Source organism: Capricornis sumatraensis, chromosome 20, assembly GCF_032405125.1.
Source record: "Capricornis sumatraensis isolate serow.1 chromosome 20, serow.2, whole genome shotgun sequence".
Taxonomy (NCBI): domain Eukaryota; kingdom Metazoa; phylum Chordata; class Mammalia; order Artiodactyla; family Bovidae; genus Capricornis; species Capricornis sumatraensis.
In genome coordinates this window covers 49,373,520-49,397,184 of record NC_091088.1, presented here as the reverse complement: position 1 = coordinate 49,397,184, position 23,665 = coordinate 49,373,520, and the positions used below count along the sequence as shown (strand labels likewise).

General features: G+C 56.9%; 1 protein-coding gene across 3 annotated transcripts in view; it reads left to right on the top strand.

The window, feature by feature from the left end:
- The window catches only part of PEPD (peptidase D), a 117,553-nt gene that overhangs the window by 83,732 nt on the left and 10,156 nt on the right, over positions 1-23,665 (top strand). For all 3 annotated transcript variants that reach the window (XM_068992153.1, XM_068992152.1, XM_068992151.1), the window contains 3 exons: positions 9,249-9,317; positions 10,818-10,895; positions 21,480-21,628. In XM_068992153.1, the coding sequence (XP_068848254.1) occupies positions 9,249-9,317; positions 10,818-10,895; positions 21,480-21,628 (296 nt within the window). The remainder of the gene's footprint in view (positions 1-9,248; positions 9,318-10,817; positions 10,896-21,479; positions 21,629-23,665) is intronic.

The window sequence follows — 23,665 nt, the reverse complement described above, 5'->3', positions numbered from 1 at the left end:
ACTAGATGAACCTTTGTTGGCAAAGTAATGTCTCTGCTTTTTAATGTGCTATCTAGGTTTGTCATAGCTTTTCTTCCAAAGAGCAAGCATCTTTTAATTTCATGGCAGCCGTCATCGTCTGCAGTGATTTTGGAGCCCCCCAAAATAAAGTCTGTCACTGTTTCCACTGTTTCTCCATCTATTTGCTATGAAGTGATGGGACATGACACCATGATCTTTGTTTTTTGAATGTTGAGTTTTAGGCCAGCTTTTTCACTCTCCTCTTTCACTTTCATTAAGAGGCTCTTTAGTTCCTCTTCATTTTCTGCCATCAGGGTGGTGTCATCTGCATATCTGAGGTTATTGATATTTCTCCCGGCAGTCATGATTCCAGCTTATGCTTCATCCAGCCTGGCATTTTACATTATGTACTCTGCATAGAAGTTAAATAAGCAGGGTGACAATATACAGCCTTGACGTACTCCTTTCCCAATTTGGAACCACTCCATTGTTCCATGTCCAGTTCTAACTATTGCTTCTTGACCTGCATACATATATGTTTCTCAGGAGGCAGGTAAGGTGTTCTGATATTCTCATCTCTTTAGGAATTTTCCAGTTTGTTGCAATCCACACAGTCAAAGGCTTTGGCAGAATCAATAAAGCAGATGTTTTTCTGTAACTCTCTTGCTTTCTCTATGATCCAACAGATGTTGGCAATTTGATCTCTGGTTCCTCTGGCTTTTCCAAATCCAGCTTGAACATCTGGAAGTTCTTGGTTCATGTACTGTTGAAGCCTAGCTTGGAGAATTTTGAGCATTTGCTAGAGTGTGAGATGAATGCAGTTGAGGGGTAGGTTGAGCATTCTTTGGCATTGCCTTTCTTTGGGATTGAAATGAAAACTGACCTTTTCTAGTCCTGTAGCCATTGCTGAGTTTTCCAAATTTGCTGGCATATTGAGTGCAACACTTTAGCAGGATCATCTTTTAGGGTTTGAAGTAGCTCAGCTGGAATTCCATCACCTCGACTAGCTTTGTTCATAGTGATGCTTCCTAAGGCTCACCTGACTTCGCATTCCAGGATGTCTGGCTCTAGGTGGGTGATCACACCATTGTGGTTTTCTAGGTCATGAAGGTCTGTTTTGTATAGTTGTTCTGCGTATTCTTGCCACCTCTAATATCTTCTGCTTCTGTTAGGTCCAAACTGTTTCTGTCCTTTATTGTGCCCATATTTCCATGAAATGTTTCCTTGTTATCTCTGATTTTCTTGAAAAGATCTCTAATCTTTTCCATTCTATTGTTTTCCTATATTTTTTGCATTGATCACTGAGGAAGGCTTTCTTATCTATCCTTGCTGTTCTTTGGAACTCTGCATTCAGTTTGATATATCTTTCCTTTTCTCCTTTGCCTTTTGCTTCTCTTCTTTGCACAGCTATTTGTAAGGCCTCCTCAGTCAACCATTTTGCCTTTTGCATTTCTTTTTCTTCGAGATGGTCTTGATCACTGCCTCCTGTACAATGTCACGAACCTCTGTCCATAGTTCTTCAGACACTCTACCAGATCTAATCCCTTGAACCTATTTGCCATCTCCACTGTATAATTGTAAGAGATTTGATTTAGCTCATACATGAATTGTCTAGTGGTTTTCCTTACTTTCTTCAATATAAGTCTGAATTTTGCAATAAGGAGTTCATGATCTGAACCACAGTCAGCTCCCAATCTTGCTTTTGTGGAGCTTCTCCATCTTCGATTGGAAAGAATATAATCAATCTGATTTTGGTATTGACCATCTGGTGATGTCCAATAGAGTCGTCTCTTGTGTTGCTGGAAGAGGGTGTTTGCTATGACCAGTGCATTCTCTTGGCAAAACTCTGTTAGCCTTTACCCTGCTTCATTTTGTACTCCAAGGCCAAAGTTGCCTGTCACTCCAGGCGTCTCTTGACCCTACTTTGGCGTTACTGTCCCGTTTGATGAAAAGGACATCTTTTTATGGTGTTAGTTCTAGGTGGTCTTGTAGGTCATCATAGGACCAACTTCAACTTCAGCTTCTTTGGTATTTGGCATAGACTTGGGTTACTGTGATATTGAATGGTTTGCCTTGGAAATGAACAGAGATCATTCTGTCATTTTTGAGATTGCACCCAAGTACTGCATTTCGGGCTCTTTTGTTAACGATGAGGGCTACTGGATTTATAGATCTGGACTATCTCACTTGAGCCATGTGGTGTGGGGATCCAGGGTTTCTTCCTGCTGTGTGTTGTCACCATCCTGGGAACCAGTCATGTCCTGCCCCAGGCACTGTATTCTCCCTGACAAAGAAGGTGCTGGAGAGGGTCAGAACAGGCCAGCCCCTTGCCATGTAGATGATGGTCCAAATCTTCATATGTAAATCCCTTGAAGGTCAGTAAGGAAAAGGTGAACATGCAGTTTTCTTTTTTTATTTTTAAAAATAATTTTATTTTAAAATTATTTATTTATTGATTGGCTGTGGCTGGGTCTTTGTTGCTGCACGGGCTTTTCTCTAGTTGCGGCAAGTGGGGGCTACCCTCTAGTTGGGATGCACGAGCTTCTCATTGCAGTGGCTTTTCTTATGAGCACAGGCCCTAGGTGCACGGGCCTCAGTAGTTGTAGCCTGTGGGCTCAGCAGTTCCAGCGTCTGGTCACTAGAACACAGGCTCAGTAGTTGCGGCACACGGGCTTAGTTGCCCTGTGGCCTGTGGGATCTTCCCAAACCAGGAATCAAACCCATGACTCCTGCATTGGCAGGCGGATTCTTTACCACTGAGCCAGCCGCCAGGGAAGCCCAACATTCAGTTTTCTAAATGAATGGAAGGAATAAATATGAGTAAATAAGCATGTAAACATGCTCAAACTTGCCAGCTAATGAGACAGCGAAATCCTGTTTGTTTTGCCTGCCAGAGTCTGTCCAGTGGCCGACAGGCCCCATGGTACACGGCTCAGGACCCTGGAAATCCTTATGAGCTTTCTGGGGCCCATTTGGCAGAACATTCCCTAAGATCAAAACTACTGTGCATATGATCAGGAATTCTAGGAATTTAGCCCGAAGATAGTAAAAAGGCATATGGGTACGGTATCCATCATAACACGGAGGTGGAAGTAACCTAGATATCTAACAGCGTGAAGTGAGTTAAGTAAATTATAGGCTGTGGTCCTGCTCACACAGCCACTCACTTATTCAGTCATTCAACAGCTATACTGAAAATCTCCTGTGTTCCAGGCACTGTTCCAGGCTCTGGGGGTTCTACAGTGAACAGAACAGACAAAAGCTGGCCTAGCAGGAGGTGAGAGAGGATGGAGGGATTCCTAGATGGATGAAGGAATGGATACCGGTGAAGGAGTGTTCTTTCCCCAGGGAGCTCGGGACAGGTGTCCTTGAGGAGGAGACGTGAAGAAGCCTAAAGGAGAGACAGCAAGCTGTAGCCCTCTGGGCCAGATGTTCCAGGCAGGAAAAACAGGGCTCAGCTGGTGGTCCTGCGGTGGGATCTCGGCTGGTGGTCCCATGAGTAGCAAGGAGGCATATTGAGAACAGGAGCCGAGACCCAGGAACGAAAGGGAAGGGGATTGCTCCTGGGAAGGTGGGGTCTGATCAGAGGAGTCCTGCGAGCCCATTCACGTTGTTAAAGGGACACACTCCGGGGGTGAGGGCTGAAGCAGGGGCTGCAGCTCCACCACTGTCACCGTGGACCAGGCAAGAGAAGGTGCGCCAGGGGCGAGCCCTGGGGGAGGTGTCAGGTTCTTGTCACAGAGACAGTCGCGTAGACGTGTATCTGTTGAGCGGGAACGACACTGCAGCCCTCATCCTGGCCTGAATGGGGTCATTGGGATCCTCTTCAGGTCGGTTGGGCTCCATGCACGGGTATGAAGTGGAAAAGACCAGTGAACACACGGATCCAGCTGCCTGGAAAGACTGGCTTTATCCGCTCAAACTGGACCTGCACAGCATGCAGCAACACACAGCATTTCTACTCCTGGCTATGTGCTTGACGGGGATGCATGCATGTGCCCCAAAAGGCCGCATGAGAATGTCCTCAGCAGCACTATTCACGATGGCCATGATCTGGAAACAACAGGAATGCCCAACAACAGAGTGGGGCACATACACCCGGTGGAACACTGCCCTCGAGGAGAAGGAGCAAGTGGCCGTGACTCACTGTGACTCATTGCTGGGGGTCGGTTCACCTGTGTGACGTGGAGCAGCCGGGGAGGCCAGACTCAGAGGTCTTGTTGTTGATTCCATTTACATCAAGTTCAGAAACAGGAGAAGCTAACCCACAGTCTTGGAAGTCAGGCTTCCCATGGGTGTGAAGACTCACGGGGCAGGCCCTCTGGGTGCTGGGCACAGAGACGCTCACTTTGTGACTGGCCATTGTGCCCAGCCCTTATGATTGTCCTTTTCTGTGTGTGTGTCAGACTTCAGTCAAAAGGTGACTTTTTTTTAATAAAGTTTGAAAGTGAAAGTCACTCAAGTCGTGTCCGACTCTTTGCGACCCCATGGACTATACAGTCCATGGAATTCTCCAGGCCAGAATACTGGAGTGAGTAGCCTTTCCCTTCTCCAGGGGATCTTTACAACCCAGGGATCAAACCCTGGTCTCCCGCATTGCAGGCAGATTCTTTACCAGCTGAGCCACAAGGGAAGAAGCCCAAGAATACTGGAGTGGGTAGCCTATCCCTTCTCCAGCAGATCTTCCCGCCCGAGGAATTGAACTGGGGTCTGCTCCACTGCAGGTGGAAGTTAATTTTTATTTTAAAAATCTGTGTTTCTGTGTTTAAAAGTGTCTGAAAAAATGTTCAACAAAATATGTGATAGAAAAAAAATATGTGATAGAGATGATTTTGGAGGAAGATTAGGGGCGATTGTCATTCTTTTTTTCTTTTGTGTAGAAAATGTCTAAAATCACATATATGTGTATGCCAACTCTCTATATATGTTGATGATTAGCAGTCTGAGGCAGCCAGGGCTTTGACAGCTGAGAGGATATAGTGCATTATCCAGGAATTGATGTCAAGGAACTCAGAAACTCCAACTAATCGAGCATGTCAAGAATAAAAGGGAATATTTGTTAATTGAATGTCATGTTATGTCTTCAGTCACGCCTCATACAAGATAGGCAATTCAGAACTCCCAGTTACCCAATTAAAATGCTAATTATCTCGTACCTTGATAAGGCCACTCTCTCCGGAGGAGAAAGAGTGGCCTCTCCCTGATGCGGCCCTGCTTCCTGCCCTGACCACAGCCATCTTTGCAACCGCCCTTGCCTCTAGTCGGCGGGTTCTCCTCTTCCAAGGTCTCCGCACCCCAGGGGCCTCTTCCAGAGCGCCAGCGCCTGCTTCCCACTGGCCGGCCTCAGGCGCTGTCCCTGGGGTTGGTGGGCCGTGTGTCCTGGCAGACCCGTTCCCACTCCATCTGGGCTCCCTGCACAGACGCGTCCAGAGCCCTGGAAGGCCCAGTGCAGCGTCACCCACCAGTGGTGTCTGGGGGAGCAGAGGGCCTTGCCCCGCCCGGGCAGCTGCTGTCCTAGCGCCCCCATCACTAACAGACCTGAGGTTTAGAGGCATCGGGGTCAGAAGCCCTGCATGGACTCCAGGCTCACAGCACTCCTTCAAGAGGTTCTCGGACCCCAGCCTGCCACCACACTGACCCGCAGTTTTCCTCATCGGCGAAGTCGGAAACCCTCTCCTCCCCCCGAAGGATGGTCGTAAACACCGAAGGCTACAGGAGGCTACTGGGTCTTTCTCACCGGCCGGGCCTGCGCCGGGTCGTGGTGGGAAGGTAGCAGCGGCCCCAGCCTGGTCAGGGCTTGTCCTCTGTCCCTGGTGGTGCTGCGTCGGTGCCAGGGGAGGTCTTAGCCTGCTGTTTGCTCTCTTATTGGAAGTTTGGGGGGGCTGTTTCTCAGCCTGCTGCTTGCAGTGTCTGACGGCTCCTGTGGACTGTTTTCAGATCCCGAGTTCCTCTTCAGTGTGTACATTGTGTACATGTACCTGTGTGTAAGTATATGTGTGGGTACATGTATTTACGTGTATGTACACGCATGTCCATACATGTGTGCTCTCCTGCCTGGGTAGAGGTGCGGCCAACCAGTTTGGCTTTGTCGGTTTGGCTCCAGGTGTCACTGGTCAGGGACTAAGTTTTTTGTTGATTTCGTGGCTTCAGGGTTTCCAAAATCATGCAAGTCTTTCACTTTTGAACTTGAACCCTGTGGAGGACAGACCTATGCTGCGAATTCTGAGGAAACCTTCACTGTTTTTTCCCCAGAGCCCAGGAATGCTTCTGCATTGCATCCTGTGATGCTGGTGAATTTTCTCCAAATCCATCCTTTCGCAGAGGGTGCGTCCTTGCCTCGCCCCCAGCTTTATGTCAGGGGAGAGCTCAGTTCTGGCCCTGAGCTCTGGGGGCCTGAGGTCTCCTCGCTGTCCCCATGTGGCAACGAATGCCAAGCCCTCCAAGCTCGCAAGACTGGCAGCTTCCTCTTCTGGCCTCACCTCCCTGCTTGTCCTGTGGACATGGCTCTGCTTATCACATTTAATCTTCAGCTCTGCAGGTTGCGGGTTGGAGGGTTTCTGTCTGCGGACTCTGCCTTCATCTCATCGTGGCTCCGGAGGGGCTCGGTGGTAGCTCACAGCTGAATTCAGCCGTGGACGTGTATCATCAGCAGTCGGCCCCTCCGGTTCCGCGGCAGCTGGCCCCTCTTCGGCTCACAGTTTGCCATCTTTCCTGTAAAGATCGAGTGGGTCTTTACAGAGCGTCCTCCCATTGCCGCCTGGTCTGGGAGCCATCCGTGGGGACCAAGGTGGTCTGCTGTTGCTGCGATCCGTCCTCCAGACCCGTTCCCGCCAAGCTCTGACCGGGCCATTCAGGAGCCTCACGTCGAGCCTGTAGTCCCAGTTTGGAGCATCCTCGCACCCCCACCCCTTGAAAATCAGAAAATTGTTAAGACTCGGGCCCTGGGCCACAGTGCCCCAGAATGTGGGCACCTTTGCATGTCCACAGCCCAGGGCCGAGGTCCTGGGGAGAGGGGTCCCTGAGGGGTGTGAGCAAAAGTAGGGCCCATTGTATCTGTTGTGCCCCCAGAGCTTGGGGTGGTTCTTGTGTCGCTTCAGACAAGTTCATCTGGAACTAGATCAGGTGCTGAAGTCCGCTGTGAAGGACTGGAGCCCTTTTGCGGGAGACTGGATTTCCAGCATTGGTGTTTGCAGCTCTTCTTGCAGGTGTGGGATCGTGTGACTGGCAGAGGCAACCCCGGCTGCAGTCAGCAGATGAAAACTTGGTCGGCTGCTCCTTAGTCTGGCACTTCCGTGAGCCGTGCATTTACCCTAAAAGGCTTCTTTACTTTAGCGGGAGCCCGAGCATGCGATGAAGGCTGTTTCTATCGAGTAGATTACAGGGCAGGACAGTGCCCGCTGCTGAGAATGGGAGCAGGTGGGAGCCAGTGCCACCCCATCCCCCCAGGCTGCTCTAGCAGGTTCGGTTTGTTCATCTGCCGCCCTTCTGCCTGCCCCCGTCTGTCCCCATCACCCGGAGAGCAGCTGCTGCCCCCTGACCTGCTTCTGTCTGGGCAGGGCCTTGTCCCCCAAGGCTCAGGGAACCGTGCGGCCCCATGGCCGGTCAGCATCCCCCAGTCTCTGGGGGGCAGCTGCACGGAGTCCCGGTGTCTGAGGCCCCAGCATCTTGGCAGGCCGTGTGGAGCCGCCGTGGGTCCCAGGCTTGGCCCAGCTGTCCTGTGGCTTTGGTAACCCAAGGCTGAGGTTGGCGGCAGCCGCCTGGGCGCTCCCACCATGACTGCGGGGGCGGCTGGTACCTCACACGGCTTTCCTCACCTCCCTGGCAGTTCCTGGATTCTTTTGTGTTGAGGAAATATTTCACTTGCAGATACCCAATTATCCTGTGAGATTTGTAAAGCAAGTCTGAAAGCTGACTGAATAGAGCAGAACCCTTCCTGCATAACAACTGTTTTATACCCAATCATAACAATTACACATAATTTGTGTTTACAGTGCCTGAAGATTAGACTCCTCCGTACAGACGTTCTCTTAAACAGGCCCGGAACATGCAGGGCAGAACTGCCACTTAGCGTGCCCACAGGCGGCCTTGGGGCTCTGAGCACAGCCCTGTGGTCGATCTCCCCCGCACTGGTGGTCAGTGGGTGGGGTGGGATCCGCCTGGACCTGCTTCTCAACTGGGGCCATCCAGAAGGCTGGGCCCAAGCTCTAGCTAGGCCTCAGGGAGGGGGCGAGGGCAGCCCCCCAGTGTCGCCCCCTTCCCCAGCTGGGTTCTGCAGAGGCGGGGCCCTTGGCACACTGAGGCCCCTGCCCAGACAATTTCTCACCCGCTCAGGTCCTGGGGTGTGTGGTGAGGGGGAAGGGGCAGGGGCCTGGCCTCTGCAGAGCCCTGGGCAGCACGGTCTCCCGAGGGTTTCAAACACTGCTCACGTTTGTTGATGTGGCGAGTCTGGTCCACCAGTCACCCCCAGGATCTGCCCCAGGGGGACAGGGTGAGCCTGGCTCATCCTCTGACCTCCCTCACCCTCCACTCCTGTGCTTGCTGGGCTCTGCTGACACCCGAGCTCCCAGAGGCCTCCACTGGCTCTGAATGTGTCTGGGCGCAGCCTAGAGGCAGGCTCCCAGTTGCCAGCAACCTGCTCTGGGCTCTCATCTTCCCTCCAGACCTTGCTCCTGGCCTCCCCAGCTCAGGGAGGGAGCTTGTCTAGGGGACCAACTGGTTGGCGCCTGCCCCCAGACTCTGCCTCTCTTCCCCTCCCTGGAGCCCACCCGGCCCTGCTCATCTACACACCGACCTGCCTCCCAGCCCCAGCCCCCAGACCAGAGCCCAGCAGCCCCTGTTCTCCTTCCCCCACACCCCTCCCCAGGGTCAGGCTCGGGGTCCCGGGCAGCTCCTGCACTGGGACCCAGAGAGCTCTCATCCCTCCCTGGCTGTGCACCCAGCCCCTCCTGGTGGGGGCAGGGACATGCCCACCCCAGCCCATCTCCCCACAGGACCAGACCCGTCCTCCCAATGGGCCTGAAAGGCTGGCACTGGAAGTGGCCGGCTCCCCCAGCCTTGCTCCCTCTCTGTGCTGACCTCTGTGCTTCAGTGGCCCGTGGCCTCCAGGCTGCTAGCCACTGACTCACGCTGGGGAGCTCAGGCCTTCATGTGGGCGTGGCCAAGCAAGGCCTGGGCTGAGGATTTGCACGGGGGTGGGGGGCACACGTACTCCGATGACCCCACTCTGACCCATCTGCTTTCACCTGCAGCCTCTTCGAGCACTACTGCTATTCCCGGGGCGGCATGCGCCATAGCTCCTACACCTGCATCTGCGGCAGGTAAGTGGCCACCTGGGCCACGTGGGGATGATGGAGGGAGGGGGTTGGGGGAGGGGGAGGGGACCCCACCATCTTCCAGCTTAGATGCACCTGTTTGCCCCCCCTGCCCACGGCACCTCATAAGCCTGGGAGTCACTCGCCGCTCCTAAGGCTCTGGGAGCGGAGGTTGCTTCCTGCCTGCCCTGGGCAGTTCAGGGTGCAGAGGGAAGCCAGCCCACCACTGCCTTGCCCTCCCATCCCATCTCCTGCTGGCGGCTCCTCCTGGGGCCGGCCTTCCTTGCCCCCTCCACACTGGCAGCTCTCAGCATGTGGGGACCAGGCCATGACCTCAGACTGTGATGGCTTCCGTGTGCAGGGTGTGTGGAGGGAGCTATGTCAGGGCAGGAGGCTGTGGTTGTGTGTGTGTGGCTGTGTGTGCATGCGTGTGTGTGTGTGTGGTTGTGCGTGAGTGTGTGGCTGTGTGGGAACAGCACAGCCATGGTTGGGTCTGGGGCTCTGCCATGGGGGCTGTTACTGTAGGTGTGTTTATGTGTGACATGTGGCTGAGGGTAGGGGGTTCTGTGTGGTGTGTGTGTGTGTGTGTGTGTGTGTGACCTGCACTTGACTGGTGTGCTTGCAGGCCCAGCGTAGAAGTGATCATGTGTATGGGGCAGGTCATAGCCGTGAGCATGCAGGTCTGTGTGTCTTTGAGGGACACGTCCTGACTGTGGGGCCCCCAGTCCCCCAGGCTCACCCCATCTCATCTCCTTGTGTTCTCCCCTTGGGTCAGAGGGTCAGGCCTCTGCCCAGCCAGGATGGAGCCGGCAGCTCTGCTGGCGTGCACGTCCTTGGCACATGAATAATACATGTGAACATCTCAGTCCTTGGAAATGTTCTTCTCTGGTGAATAGAGAGAAAAATCATTATTTCTACTTTTATGATTCCTGAGACTCCTGAACGGGGCCTTAAATATTATACCCAGGTGGTTGGGGTTTTTTTTTCTTTGGACAGACTTAAAAGTCCTTTTTTCTTAAAGGTATCGCTCATTAGAGAAGCGCTCTGAAGCTGCCGAGTGGGGAGCCGCTGGCTCGCTGGCTGTGGCCCTGGCCCGGCCCGGCCAATCTCCAAGCAGCCCTGACACAGTCCCGGCCCTTCCCACTGGGCCTCCCCTCCCCCTTCAGCCACCAAGACACCCGGCTTCCCTGGGGTCCCTTCCCCTGGCCTGCAGGCCCTTGCTCCCACATCAGGCCCACATCCTCAGCCCCAAGGGCACCTACCTGAGCAGCACTCAGCTGAGGTGGCCCCGTCCTAAGCCCAGAGGCCGGCCGCCAGCTTTGTGGCTGCAGGACGCCAGGGCTACTGTGCCCCTCACCCCATCTCAGGCTATGGGCTGGGTCCACCTGGCCCTACACCTCTGCTGCAGGGTGGATGGTACTGCTCATGGGGCAGGAGGTTGGGCCACCAGCCCCCGGGGCCTGCTGGGTGAGAATGGGCTCTTGACCTGCCCCTGATGCTCCGCAGTGGTGAGAACTCGGCCGTGCTGCACTACGGACACGCCGGGGCCCCCAACGACAAGACCATCCAGGACGGAGACATGTGGTGAGTGGGGCCGGTCCCGAGATGCCCTCCCTGGCTGGCGTGTGAATGGCGGGGCCCACGGACCCAGCCCCAGGCGTGGCTGATGGGGGCCCCTTGGTCCCAGCCGGGGAAGGCTGGCCACAGCACGGTCCCTGGGCCTGCTCTGGGTCTAGACATCTCTGCCAAAGCTTTGTCCTCCATATCATCTCCTCTCCAGGACCAAGGAGGCCCTGAGAGGGGAGCGGGGGGTAAGGCCCCACCTCAGAGGAGGACCTGCCCTGTGACCCAGCACCCGCCACGCTCGCACCCGCCACGCTCGCACCCGCCACGCTCGCATCTCCGGCTTGGTGCTGGTGGGGGTGGGCACGTCAGTTTGGAGCAAGGGAGACCCCTAGGGAGTCCCCGCCCTCTGAACCTGCCTCACGACTCCTTGGCATGAGCGGCCACTTGCTCAGGGGGTTAGAGGGGGTGCTTGGCCCTCAGGACTGCTTACCCATGTGCTCACTGCTCCTTGTGGATTCCTGACTGAGCAGATGTGGGCAGGACCCACAGCCTCCAACCCTCCAGTGGTTCTGCTTCCAGACCCCCAGTGTGTAGGGCTTCCCCTGGGCATACACCCCTCCACTCTGGGCAGCCCCTCTGGCCTTGGCAGGGGCCTGGGCACCCTACTGACCTGGAGCGTCCCTGTCCTCAGCTCATGGGCACTTGTATTCCCCGCCTGTACTCTCCACCACCCAGACATCGGGCAGGACCAGTCCAGGCTGCCAGAGGCTGAGAGCCGCCCAGAGGCCACAAGTTCCATGGGACCTCCTGTCTTGTCCTTGAGACATCTCGCTGTGGCCACCAACCCGCAGGCGCAGGCCGGAGAGCTGGTGCACATTGACCTCAGTTCAGTTCAGTAGCTCAATCGTGTCTCTCTGCGACTCCACGGAGTGCCACGTGCCAGGCCTCCCTGTCCATCACCAAGCCCCGGAGTTCACCCAAACTCAAGTCCATTGAGTCGGTGATGCCATCCAACCATCTCATCCTCTATCATCCCCTTCTCCTCCCGCCTTCAATCTTTCCCAGCCTCAGGGTCTTTTCCAGTGAGGCAGTTCTTTGCATCAGGTGGCACTTGGCCCTATCTGGTCCTTTGGTCCTTTCCCTCTTGCTGCTAAGGCAGCTGAGCCCCTCCCCACCGCTTCCCACCAACACCTTATCCGCCTCGGTTTGCAAGTGCCGCCCTGCAAGGCTTTGGCCCCACACTGGTATTCTAGTCATGCCTGCACGCTGGCCAGGACCCGCCCTCAGGCGGGGAGTTGGGGAACCTGCTCATGGGGGCCCTTGCCCACAGCCACCAGGGGACGTGAGCCGAGAAACACCCCATTCCGAGATGTCACTGCCCAGTGTTCTCAGAAACCCACCCAAGCCCAGGGTGCCCCCTGCCCCAGGGCGCCCCAGCGCCACTGGCTGCGGTGTCCACTCGCCCGGGGTCAGTAGCTGGATGGGATGTTCTGGCTCGGGACCCTGTTGGCAGGAGCCCCCCTCAGGCTTCTGCGAGGAAGCAAAGCCCCCGGGTTCCCTCTCTCAGTTTACTGTCGGTGGAGACAGCATGCAGCACTTGGCCCTGCTCAGGGTAGTGGCGGGGACACGTCAGGACCACAAGTGCTGGTGCACACACGCTCCCAGGGGCCTGAGCCCACAGACAGGGACAGGAGCAGGCAGAGGGGGACAGCAGCGTGGTCACAAAGGTCACTGCAACCCTGCTCACTGCTCACTCCACCCCCAGAGAGTCTAAAGCCCTTCCTGGCGTGGGGGTCAAGGGCATGCAGCAACCTGGATGGGGTTCTGACCCTGCCTGACGCAAGGTGCTGCTCGTGATGTAGATTTGCTCACTCTGCTGTCATGAAGTGGGTGTCTCCCCCTCCCCCCCCCACCACGTGTAGCTGAGCCACTGAGACACAAGGAGAGTCCAGGTGCAAAGCCAGAGGGATTTGGGGAGGGGGTCAGGTGCCTCCAGCTTGACTCAGCTGGAGACTAAGGAAACGGAGGGGCGGGGGGCCTGCCCTCTGGGTCACTGGTGGCCCCAAAGGGAGGCCAACTGGTGTGTCTTCAGGGACTCACACCTCCTGGAACATGTCCTAATGCTTTTGACTCTGCGGCCTGTTCTGGCCGAGCCAGGACGTGGGAACCCAGGCCCCAGGCAGGCAGAGCCCCGGTCACACGAGCAACCACAGCTGTCCCTGCGGAGGGTCCTGCGCCAGGGCCATGTGGCTCCGAGTCTGTCTTCTCTGTAAGTGCACACAGCCCAGAGGAAGTGGTTGCTTCTCCTCTCTCTCTATTTGTCCCAAGAGAGTCCTCACCCATGAGAGGCTTGTTCCAGCTGTGTTCTGGGGGTGCCTGGTGCACTGGGGCCTGGCTGACTAGGGGCACCATGCATCAGGCCTCCATGCGTCCAGACGCTGTGTCCCCGACCCTCCTGGGCAGCGTGTGGCACCCAAGTCGCCTGCCGCTCAAGAGTCCTGAGTGATCCAGAGAATCCCACGGATGTTAATGCCAAGCCCAAATGGGCGATTTTATTTTTCTAGTGCTAGCTTTGAAATGTAGCCAGTAGAATAATTATGAGTTTATTATAGTCAATTTATTATGCAGCATTTAGAACAACATGTTTTGTTGATTACTGCTACTGCCAGATTGCTGGCGGCATTTATAATCCATTGTTTTATTGAAATTGATCTGCCGAGCGCCTACTGTGTTCGGTAAATAATAAATCACTCTGTTATCCCAACATAAAAGTCACAGCACTTCATCACAAGGTACAAAACCAAAATATGAGCCTGGTGTAGACTTTTTCCTGAACCCGAGTGTCTCTCTCAGCCGTGACTGTTCTCCAGGTGCCCATCAATGTGGTACGCTCTGGGTCTCAGTTCCTTGATGTCAGGTGAGAATGCCCCAGAAATATTTAACATTTAGGAATGGGGCTGTTTGGGGGCCAGCAGCTGATCCAGAGCAGTCAGACTCTGCTGGAGAAGGTGGGGAGTGGATGCTGAAGGGCATTCCTCTCCCTCCAGCCCCAGACTTGTGGTGATGAGCACAGAAGGTCCCCGGTTCAAATCCCTGCTCCCCCTCAGCTGAGTGATCACCCCTCTGAGCCTCAGTTTCTCCATCCGTCTTCGTGGGTGAGAGCACCCAGCTCCGGGAGGACTCACTGATCATAAGGGTGAGCAAGGAGCCTGCACAGGGGGCCCCTGGTGGGATTGCTGCTACTCACCAGAATTCCCAGAGCCAGCAGCGCGCCTGTGCCCCAAGGCCCGCCTCCCAGCAGCGCTTCCAGACAGAGACTGGAGGCAAGAGGCCCCAGCAGAGCACAAGACAGGCCCGGTTTATTCACGCAACCCTCAGGTCACGTGGTTGCCTGCTCTGTGTTTTCAGCCCCTAAACTGTCCTCGAGGCGTGTGCCGTGTGGGGCGTGTAGCTGGCCAGGGCTGCATTCCACTCCTCTGCCCTTCCGATACCAGGTGCTGCCTGGGAGCTGGGCTGGGAAATCGGGGCCTGTATGTTAGATGCGCTGGTTCTTACTCCATGTCAGACGCATCACCCAAGAGCTGAAAAGGGGATTTGGAGGACCACTCCTGACACCACACCAGCCCCGCCCACCCCTGTTTATTTCAGCTGGTTGCTGCCAGACTTGCTCTGCGTGGATCTGAGAGTGTTAGGGGGACAATGACTGGACTTTGATGTGGCCTCGGGTCCCCACGGGCCTCCCTCTTCGCTGGTTCAGAGGCGCACAGCCTCCTGTGGGGCCGCCCGGGGCTTTGCTGTCACCTCTGAGAGCCATTTTCCTGCTGTGGCCCTCAGGGCTCACCATGAACCCCATCACCAAGTCACTGCCCTCCTAAGCCTTTAGTTGCTTTCTGTTTTTGTTTTAAGGCAAAAGCAAGCAGACCTTCTAAAACATGGTCCCAGAAGTGTGGTGCACTTCTGATGAATACCCTTCCCAAGCTCACACAGGGGGCCGTGTCTGAAGCCATCAGAAGCCTTCCTAGGTGGAAGCCCGGGAGGACCCCTCCCCGCCAGATCAGCCCCGAGCCTGTGGCGGTGAGGCCATAGTCCTCACCATGCTCATCATCCTTGTCTGTGGCCGAGGTCGTCATCATCTTGAGTCCTCTAGCACTGCCCCGTCCTCCCGGAACCCGCCTGGGCTTTCCCTCCCAGAGTCTCCATGGTGGGTAGGTGGGTGGAGGCACCCAGGGCTAGTGCCCTGCCCATGGGCCAGGGAGCACCACTGTCCCCAAGGAAGCCATGTACCCACACTTGGACCCTATCTTGTGCTAGACTCCCCGCCTCCCCCTGGGCGCAGTAGGCACACCCCAGGTGGCAGAGGGTCCAGGGTCTGCCTCCACTGGGCTCTGATTTGAAAAACAGCTGGGACACCCCTTCCTCACCTGCCACTGCCTCCCTCTCCCACCATTTTATCAGATGGAAGGGGGTTGGTTCCTGGGGTAGGGAGCCCTCTGGCCACCCTCAGAACCTTCTAGATGCCCCAGTCAAGCATGCTCAGGCCTGGGTTGCCCAGCTGCAGGCAGGATGTGGCTGGTGAGTGGCAAGCTGGACTCCCAGCACTGGCCAGAAGAGGGCAGCGTTGTTTCAGGACATGCCAGCCGGCCAGGCTCATCCCTGCTGGCTGTGTTCTGTGTTCGGGGGCCTGGGAGCTGGTGGCCGTCCCGGTTAGTTGGGGAGAGGCCTGTCCCAGCCCCACTCAGCAGCCACGCAGCGTGCTAAGCCGCTTCAAACGTGTCCGACTCTTTGCGACCCCATGGACTGTATAGCCCACCAGGCTCCTCCGTCTGTGGGATTCTCCAGGCAAGAACACTGGAGTGGGTTGTCTGCCCTGCTCTCCAGTTAGTCCCCTGATCATTCCACAGGTTTGATGTGGACTAGACATTAGTTTCGGAGAAGGCACTGGCGACCCACTCCAGTACCCTTGCCTGGAAAATCCCATGGATGGAGGAGCCTGGTGGGCTGCAGTCCATGGGGTCGCAAAGAGTCGGACACAACTGAGCAACTTCACTTTCACTTTTCACTTTCCTGCATTGGAGAAACCCACTCCAGTGTTCTTGCCTGGAGAATCCCAGGGACGGGGGAGCCTGGCGGGCTGCTGTCTGTGGGGTTGCACAGACTCTGACACGACTGAAGCGACTTAGCAGACATTAGTTTAAACTGCTTGGGGAACTCCCCCCACCACCTGCCCCTCCATCACACCGCGCCTGGGGCTACAGCCTACATCTCCATCACAGACATCCGCCGCGCCCCCCCCCCCCCACAGGCTTTGGGGTGCCTGCTGCTCACTTGGGGCCCGAACAGTCCCCTTGGCACTTCTGGGGCTCTTCTGGCAGGAGTGGGAACAGTTTTGCCTGTTCCTGGGGACCCCTCGGTCTGATATCTGTCTGGCATCTGTGTGCTGCTTCCTGGGGGCAGACAAGTCATGCCTGGGTCTCCTCCCCAGCTAGTGAGGGGCCGCAGTGAGGGGTCCCCAAGTCCTCCCTTGTCTTGGTGCCTGAAGCCTTGGTCAGCTTTAGAGAAAAAGTGTTTCCTCCAAGCCCAGCCCAGGGAACCACTCCGCCGACTTTGCTGTCTCCTTAGAGGACACCTCTGGAGAAGGAAATGGCAACCCACTCCAGTATTCTTGCCTGGAGAATCCCATGGACAGAGGAGCCTGGTGGGCTACACAGTCACCAGCCAGCCCCATCCTGAGGAGTTGATGGTCTTTGGGACATGCCCCAGTCCTGGGAACAAGAGAACACTCTCAGAAGGGCACAGGCCCTGGTCAGCTATCTGTCCAGACCAGTGGCCGTGGCCTTCAACCTGCCGTCTGGGTTGAAGCAGCCTTTGCATTGTAACCCAGTACCACACAAGCAGATACGCCCGGGCAGTAAGCAAGCACTCTCGCCATGGGGTCCGCCCCGTGCTGTCTGCTTACGCCGCTGCCCCCGCATCCCACATGGTTGACGTCACAACCCACAGCGTGGAAGCACCAGTCCGGTCAGCCGGGGTGCTCGCAGACACCATGGGACACTGCTTACCGAAAAGTGGAACGAAGCATGTGCTGCGCGCGTGACACCGACTCACTGCCTCCCCGGCTGTGGGGAGGCTGCTGCCTGTGGCTGCAGCAAGCCCCGGGGTCGCACCCACACATGGAGCCGGGGGCCGCGTCCTTCCTGGGGTCGGGGACCACGTCCTTCCTGGGGTCGTGGCCCACACTGGGGCTCTGCATCTCCCCACGTCCTCTGCAGCAAGGTGACAGCAGTTCCATCCACACGGGAGGCCCGCAGCACGTGCCGACTCGGCTCGGGGCTCCTGGGGCTGGCTGCCTGGATGACTTCCCTGGGCCCCACAGGAGCAGCTGTCCCATGGCTGGGATGAGGAGCAGGGACGCCCAGAAGGCAGTGGGAAGAGGTCAGCTTGGGGAGTCAGCCCCAGGGCTCCAAGTGGAAGCCTTCATCCCAGGGCTCGGCACCGCACAGAAGGTCTGGCTGGGAGCCGGTGGGTGGCCTGTGGGCCTTGTGTGGCCACCACCAGTGGGAAAGTCACCAGTTCACCTTCCTCTCTGTCTCAGGCTGAGGTCTGGAGGGGAAGCAGTAGATTCCTGCAGCTCAGAAATCCCCCAGCCTGGTCCAGAACGCCGACGGGCGGGTGCAAGTCGGGGTCTGAAATGGTGTGCTGCGGTGAATAGATCTGTGAGTGAGTGCACACGTGTGGGCACATGTGTACCGCGCCTGTCTGGGGTGAGAGGTAGCTGAGAGCGAGGCCACAGCCCTGGGGAGTAAACCAGAGCTGCAGCCTGTGTACACAGTGACCTTGCCATAAAGACCACAGAGTTCCCCGCAAAAACTCTTCCCAGGCCTCATATCAGAGGCCGAACCATCTTGTAGGCCTTCTTCCTGCGGTGGGACGTTGGGCGGAGGGGATGGAGGGGACCTGAGGAGGGCCTGGGTGGGCTGATGGTGGCAGGTAGCCCAGGCCTAAAGTTGCCCGGGAGGAGCCAACGGAAGACAGAACCTCTCCTCCAAGCCAGAAATAGAACCAGATGAACACATGTGAGGACTGAGCCACCAGCATATTGCTTGGAGATGTGTAATACCTCCCCAGATGGCTTAGATTATCACACGCGTTCACTCGGCCAGAGATGGTAGGGTCCCCGGTGGGTGTCCCCAGGCAGCTGGGAGGAGGGCTCCTCGTGTTCTCTGTTGAGCCAAAGTATGAGCGAATTCTCCGTCATCAGCCTGTGTTCAGAGGACGGACGGAGTGGACACAGAGGAGCTGGGGGAGATGATTTATAAAAGCGATGGCTTTCATCCCTGGATTCCAAAACGACTTGAAATCTGAATAACTAATATATGTAGGAACTCTCTGAGGGAGATTTAAAAAAAAAAAAAAAAGGCAGAGAAAGATAGGGAACTGAGAGCACAAAAATAGACGTCAACCCCTTGCCTGAGCATCGCTGGGCAGGATGGAGCTGGCCGGCTGGGTGTACACTTCCTTCTCCAGAAAGTGGATGATTTTAAAACAAAAAAATACAGCCGAAGGTTTCTAGAAGCTGAACAATAAAGCCAGACTGGCCGAGGAGCTCACCCCGCCTCCCACGTTTTTGTTTTTGAGAACTTGGTCAGGAGTCTTGCCTGCCCCGGGGAAGGGGCCTGTTTTCACTGCTCCGGATGACTCCAGCGTTTGGTGTGCTCTTGCGGGCTTCCTGGCTTTTTAAATAGTTTAATTTCTGTTTTCCTTTGAGTCCTGCACAGCCCCATAGAACTTTCTGCCTGGGGGTTGCTGCTGCAGGTCTCTTTCTGATGTGGTGGCCCCCAGGAATCGGTCCCCACGCCCCTGGCTCTGTCCCATCTGCTCAGGCCATTCCTGGTCCTTCTGAATCAACAAACCACAGACCATTTTCCTTTGTTGCCTCCAAGGACCCCAAGTAAGAATGCTCTGCTCCCCGGGTGAAGCTGGGCCACGGCCCCACGCGGTTCCACTCCCAGGCCTGCCTGCACGCTGGCCGCAGAAGACGCAAACCCACAGAAGTGGCGGCAGCCACATGGTACAAGTGGGACAACCCTGAGGCGCTTGAGGCTGAGTGCCGGAGCGAGGACAGGAGAGCCCGTCTCTGGGCTCTGAGCTGCTGGCCCCGACTTGAGACTTTGCCAGGCCAGTGTTCAGAGCCTCGGTTTCCTGCAGTTTAGGGTTCTGATGTGCTCCGCCCTCCTGGCCAGCTGGTGGGAGGGGGAATGTGCCCCGGGGCACAAGTAAACCTGCAGACAGCTGTCACCCCAACCCCCTGGTGCATCAGAGCGTCCTGGGGAGCAGATGCTGGGTGTGTCTGCTGGGGCCTCTCGCCCTGGGATCCTTGGCTCCCACACCCGGGCTGGGCGGGTCCCCTCTAGTGAGCCCCAAGTGCCCCACACACACACACTGGCCCACCCCAGGGTGGGTCCCCCAGAGTCTCTGACCTTGACCCAATCCGAGGTCCCTCTGCCGCTCTGGTGGGCTCTCCCCGCCACCACCTGAGAATCACCTGAGTTGTTATCCCGTGCTTCTTGCACTGTTGACACTGTTTATGGTGTTTTGCCACTGCTGGAAAAAGACAGGAGATTAAAAAGTGCCCGACTGGGGACTTCGACTTTCAGCAGCGCGTCTTGAGATCCCGAGCATTCATGATCTTCCTTTAGAAACAATCCTGTTTCTATGGATTCCCTGTTGCTGCCGTCAGGCCGCATGGCCGGCCCCTGGCTCCACCTGTAGGGCCAGTTGCTCGGGGTGGAGGTCCCCTGAGATAGGCAGGCAGGTGGCTCCTGGAATGCAGGTGGAGCTGTCGTGTTTACCACTGAAATTTGAGGGTTTCAAACAAATAATTTTGTTTCTTTATTTTTGGCTGCGCTGGGTCTTCATTGCTTTGTGGGCTTTTCTCGAGTTGTGACAAGCGGGGTCTTCTCTCTAGTTGCTATGCGAGGACTTCTCATTGCGGTGGCTTCTCTTGTTTCAGAGCACGGGCTCTAGGGCACACCGACTTAGGCAGTTGCGACTCCTGGATTCTAGAGCACAGACTCGGTAGTCGCGGCGCACGGGCTTAACTGCTCTGAGGCATGTGGGATCTTCCCAGACCAGGGATCGTACCCGTGTCTCCTGCGTTGGCAGGCAGACTCTTCACCACTGAGCTATCAGGGAAGCTCAGAATTGGGGTTTGAGAGGCTCTTTGCATGGCAGGTGTGGCTCTGCCCTGGGGCTCCAATTTTCCAACAGTGGCTGCAGACTGCTCCCCACAGGGCGGAGCCAGGCACAGAGAGGGCAGCGCCACCCCCTCCACCCCTCCTGTCTCCTGGTCCCTAGTTCCGAAGGTACGTCAGGGGCCTGGGCCTGAGGCTGAACTGTTGTCCCCCAGTCTGTCTTGTCACCATCAGCATTATGACTTGACCCTGACCTCATGATGGTCCAGCTCTGGGCCCGCTGTCCATCCTGCTGGTGAGGGGACAGGACAGGGAGGCCGCTCGTTCTGGGCACCCCGCTCCTCTCTGTGGGTGCCCTGGTGAGAGCCAAGCTTGGACCGAGCAACCCCTCCCTCATTTTATCTTATCTCCGTGTGGAGGGTGCGGGAAGCAGGATTCTCACCTGCCCTTGACAGTAGGGCCAGGCGGTGAGGGTGTGGGAGCCTGGCTCCCCGCACTCCGGCCCAGCCCCGCGACTCGGGGCCCTGTCATGGGGTGTCCAGAGGGCAGCCCAGCGGCCCAGCCTCCTGACTCAGCAGCCTGCTGTCTGTCCCAGCGCCGCCCTGCCTCTGCTGGCAGGGGCTCCCAGCTCCCGCTTCTCCCTTCCTCCCACACTCTCCATGCCTGCCTCTGTGCCTCCAGGTCTCTGCTCTGTGACCCAGGGATGCTGGAAGCCAGGCAGTCCCCAAGTCGGGCACTTGGCTGGCCACGCCCTGGCAGAGCACACTGCCCCCGACCACCACCCAGCAAGGAGAGGACCACGCTCCTTGGACCAAGGGGACCTCAGAACTAGAGCAGAGCCGTTGGCTGGGTTTTCACTGGGGTCCTTGGGGCGGTGAGAGCTGGGCGCCGCGCCTCAGCCCACGCCTTCTGTCAGGCAGGGGCATCTGTCCTGAGGTCCCATCCGGCTCCCCTGAGTATTGCCCTGTGGGCTGCAGCTGTGCCCATGCTGGGTGCAGGATGGCCCCTGGGGGAGGTGGCACTGTCAGGGTGCCTGTGTGGAGGCCAGGTGGCAGGTGGGGGCCTGGGGATACCTCCACGCCTCCCTCAAGGAGTCCCACAGCCAGGCATCCAGGGGCCTGGTCAGCAGGGGCCATGAGGGTGTGGTGTGTGGGCAACCACGTTCCCCCCAACCTTCCTGCTCTGGAGCGGGAGCCTCCCGGGGTGCCCCTGGGTCCTTTACTCCTTGCGCACCGTGAGGAGACAGCGGGTAGGAGGGCCCCACACTGCTCTCTGCACAGGCCGTGTTGCAAGAAGTCTCTGGTTCAGCGGCCTTAAGTGCCGGGCAGGAGGGAAGCATGGCTGAGGGGGTGCAGGTGCCCCCCGGTGTCCCCCGGTGTCCCACCGGCCTTATGCCCCACTCTCCTGGCAGCGTGTTCGACATGGGCGGTGAATATTACTGCTTCGCTTCTGACATCACGTGCTCCTTCCCCGCCAACGGCAAGTTCACCCCAGACCAGAAGGCCATCTATGAGGCGGTGCTGCGGAGCTGCCGGGCCGTCATGAGCGCCATGAAGCCAGGTGAGGGCAGGGGCGGGGCCTGGGGGGAGGACCACCTGGCATGGGGATGCTGGTGGCCAGGGGCGGGGCACCTCTGAGAAGCAGGGCCGGCGCTCTGCAGCAGCCCAGCTCTGTCCCCACCTCTCATGCTCAGTAAGGCTCCAGATGCTAGCAGGTCCCCAGCATCACTCCTGGAAAAGGGGGCTGGCCACCAAGCAGAGACGGCCGAGGGGTTCAGGGAGCTCAGCCCGAGGCCACCCCCTGTCCCCTCCGACCTCCTCCCCCTGCACGTCTCCCTGCCCACACTGGCCGCTGGGGTGTCAGCATGTCCTCTTCCCTGTCGCACAGCAGTGGCTGCTCCAGCGAGGTCTTGGCAGTGTGGACACTCACCTCTGGTTACGCGTGGAGCACCCTCACTTGTGGCTGCGCCTGGGTGGGCAGGAGCTGAGTGTCTCTCTGGTGTGTGGGGAGTGATGAGCAGAGGCTGTGGGGCCATCTGAGGACCTGGCCTGACAGGCATTGAAGGCTGGACTCTGAGTTCATACCGGAATCAGGGGAACTGTGGCGGTCAGACTTGTATTTCTCCATGGAACTTTTACAGGCAGTCCCCAACGCACGAACCTTCAAGTCGCAAGCTCTCAAAGATGCCAGTGTGTGTGCACATGTCCAGTCACACAAATTAGTTCACGTGTCTGGCATGGTCTATAAAAGTCAGGTACCTGGGCTAACTTGGTTGGACTTCACGAACACGTCAGAACTGAACTCATTTGTATGTAGGAAATTTACTGTATTTACAAAGGGAAAAAGAAGGAAAGATCCTGAGCCCCTAAACTATAAAGGCCCAAGTGTGGCCCCTTGAGGGCCCAGAATCTGACGGCTCAGCCTGGAGCCCCTGCCATCCCGTGTCCAGTTGCTGCTGGCCAGGTGCTGCTTGTGAGGGTTCATCAGCGGCTGCCGCCTTCAGAGGAGGCAAACTGTGAGCAGGGCTTTCCAGATGCCCCCATCCAGTGCTGGGGCCACCAGAGGCCAGGGAGCCAGGGAGGGGTGATGGGCCCGCACTCTCACTGGTCCGGCGGGAACAAAGCCTGGTGATCAGATGAGTCCAAAGATGAGGAACTCAGACACACCCGAGAAAGGAGCCGAGGAAGGAAGCCTGAAAGCTCAGCTCCTTGCAGGCGACAGCATCCACAGGACTGGCCCGGTATAGCAGCTGCAGAAGAAAACAGCATCTTGCGCTGTTTAAAAGGCAGCAGTTCTCTCTAGGTAGGGGTTAATGTGAACATTTCCAGGGCGGACTGTTGCATACAGACATAGCACTGCAGGAGGGGGTGAATTCACAAAAGGTGATAAAGAAGAGGGCGAGGGCAGTGAGAACACGGATTCACAAGTGCTTGTAAATCCACGGGGGGAGGGGCAGGAAGGGAGCCAGACAGACAGACAGGTGGGGCACGGCGAGGAGGGAGGGTGCTCACAGGGAGCCTTTTATACTTTCTGACCTTTAAACCCCGGTACATGGCACCTGTTACCTGTAAAACTCTGCCTGTGTGGAGCTGTCACCCCAAGTAAGGGGCACCATCTTCTCCTCCCCTTATATCCTTGTGTTACCCCAGGGAGAGAAGGAGTAGAAGGTTCTGTTCAGCTTTGAACATCGGTTGTTTAAGTGATAAGCGCTTCTCGTGCAGCAAAAGGCTTGGGCCAGTGAGAATGCATGGAGGTGCGCGGCCCCAAGACCCTGGGCGCCCACAGCCCATGGCAGATCCCTCCAGGAGCATAGAGGGACCTGCGTGGACCTGAGCCCGGCTCCAGGCTGTGGTACAGAGGGTGGAAGGCTGCTGCCAAACTCCACACTGGAGACTGGGGCAGGCAGTGAGGCTGAGGCATGGCGGTGGTTGCAGGGAAAGGTTGGCGGGATGTTGAGCAGGTAGGGATTTGGAAGGACAATGTCTCCCCTGGGACTCTTTGCTTACCTGGGAGCTCCAGGCTTCACACTCCTGGCCCAGCTTAGACCCATACCTGTGCTGGGACGGGGCCAGGGAGACCCCACCCACCCACAGGCAA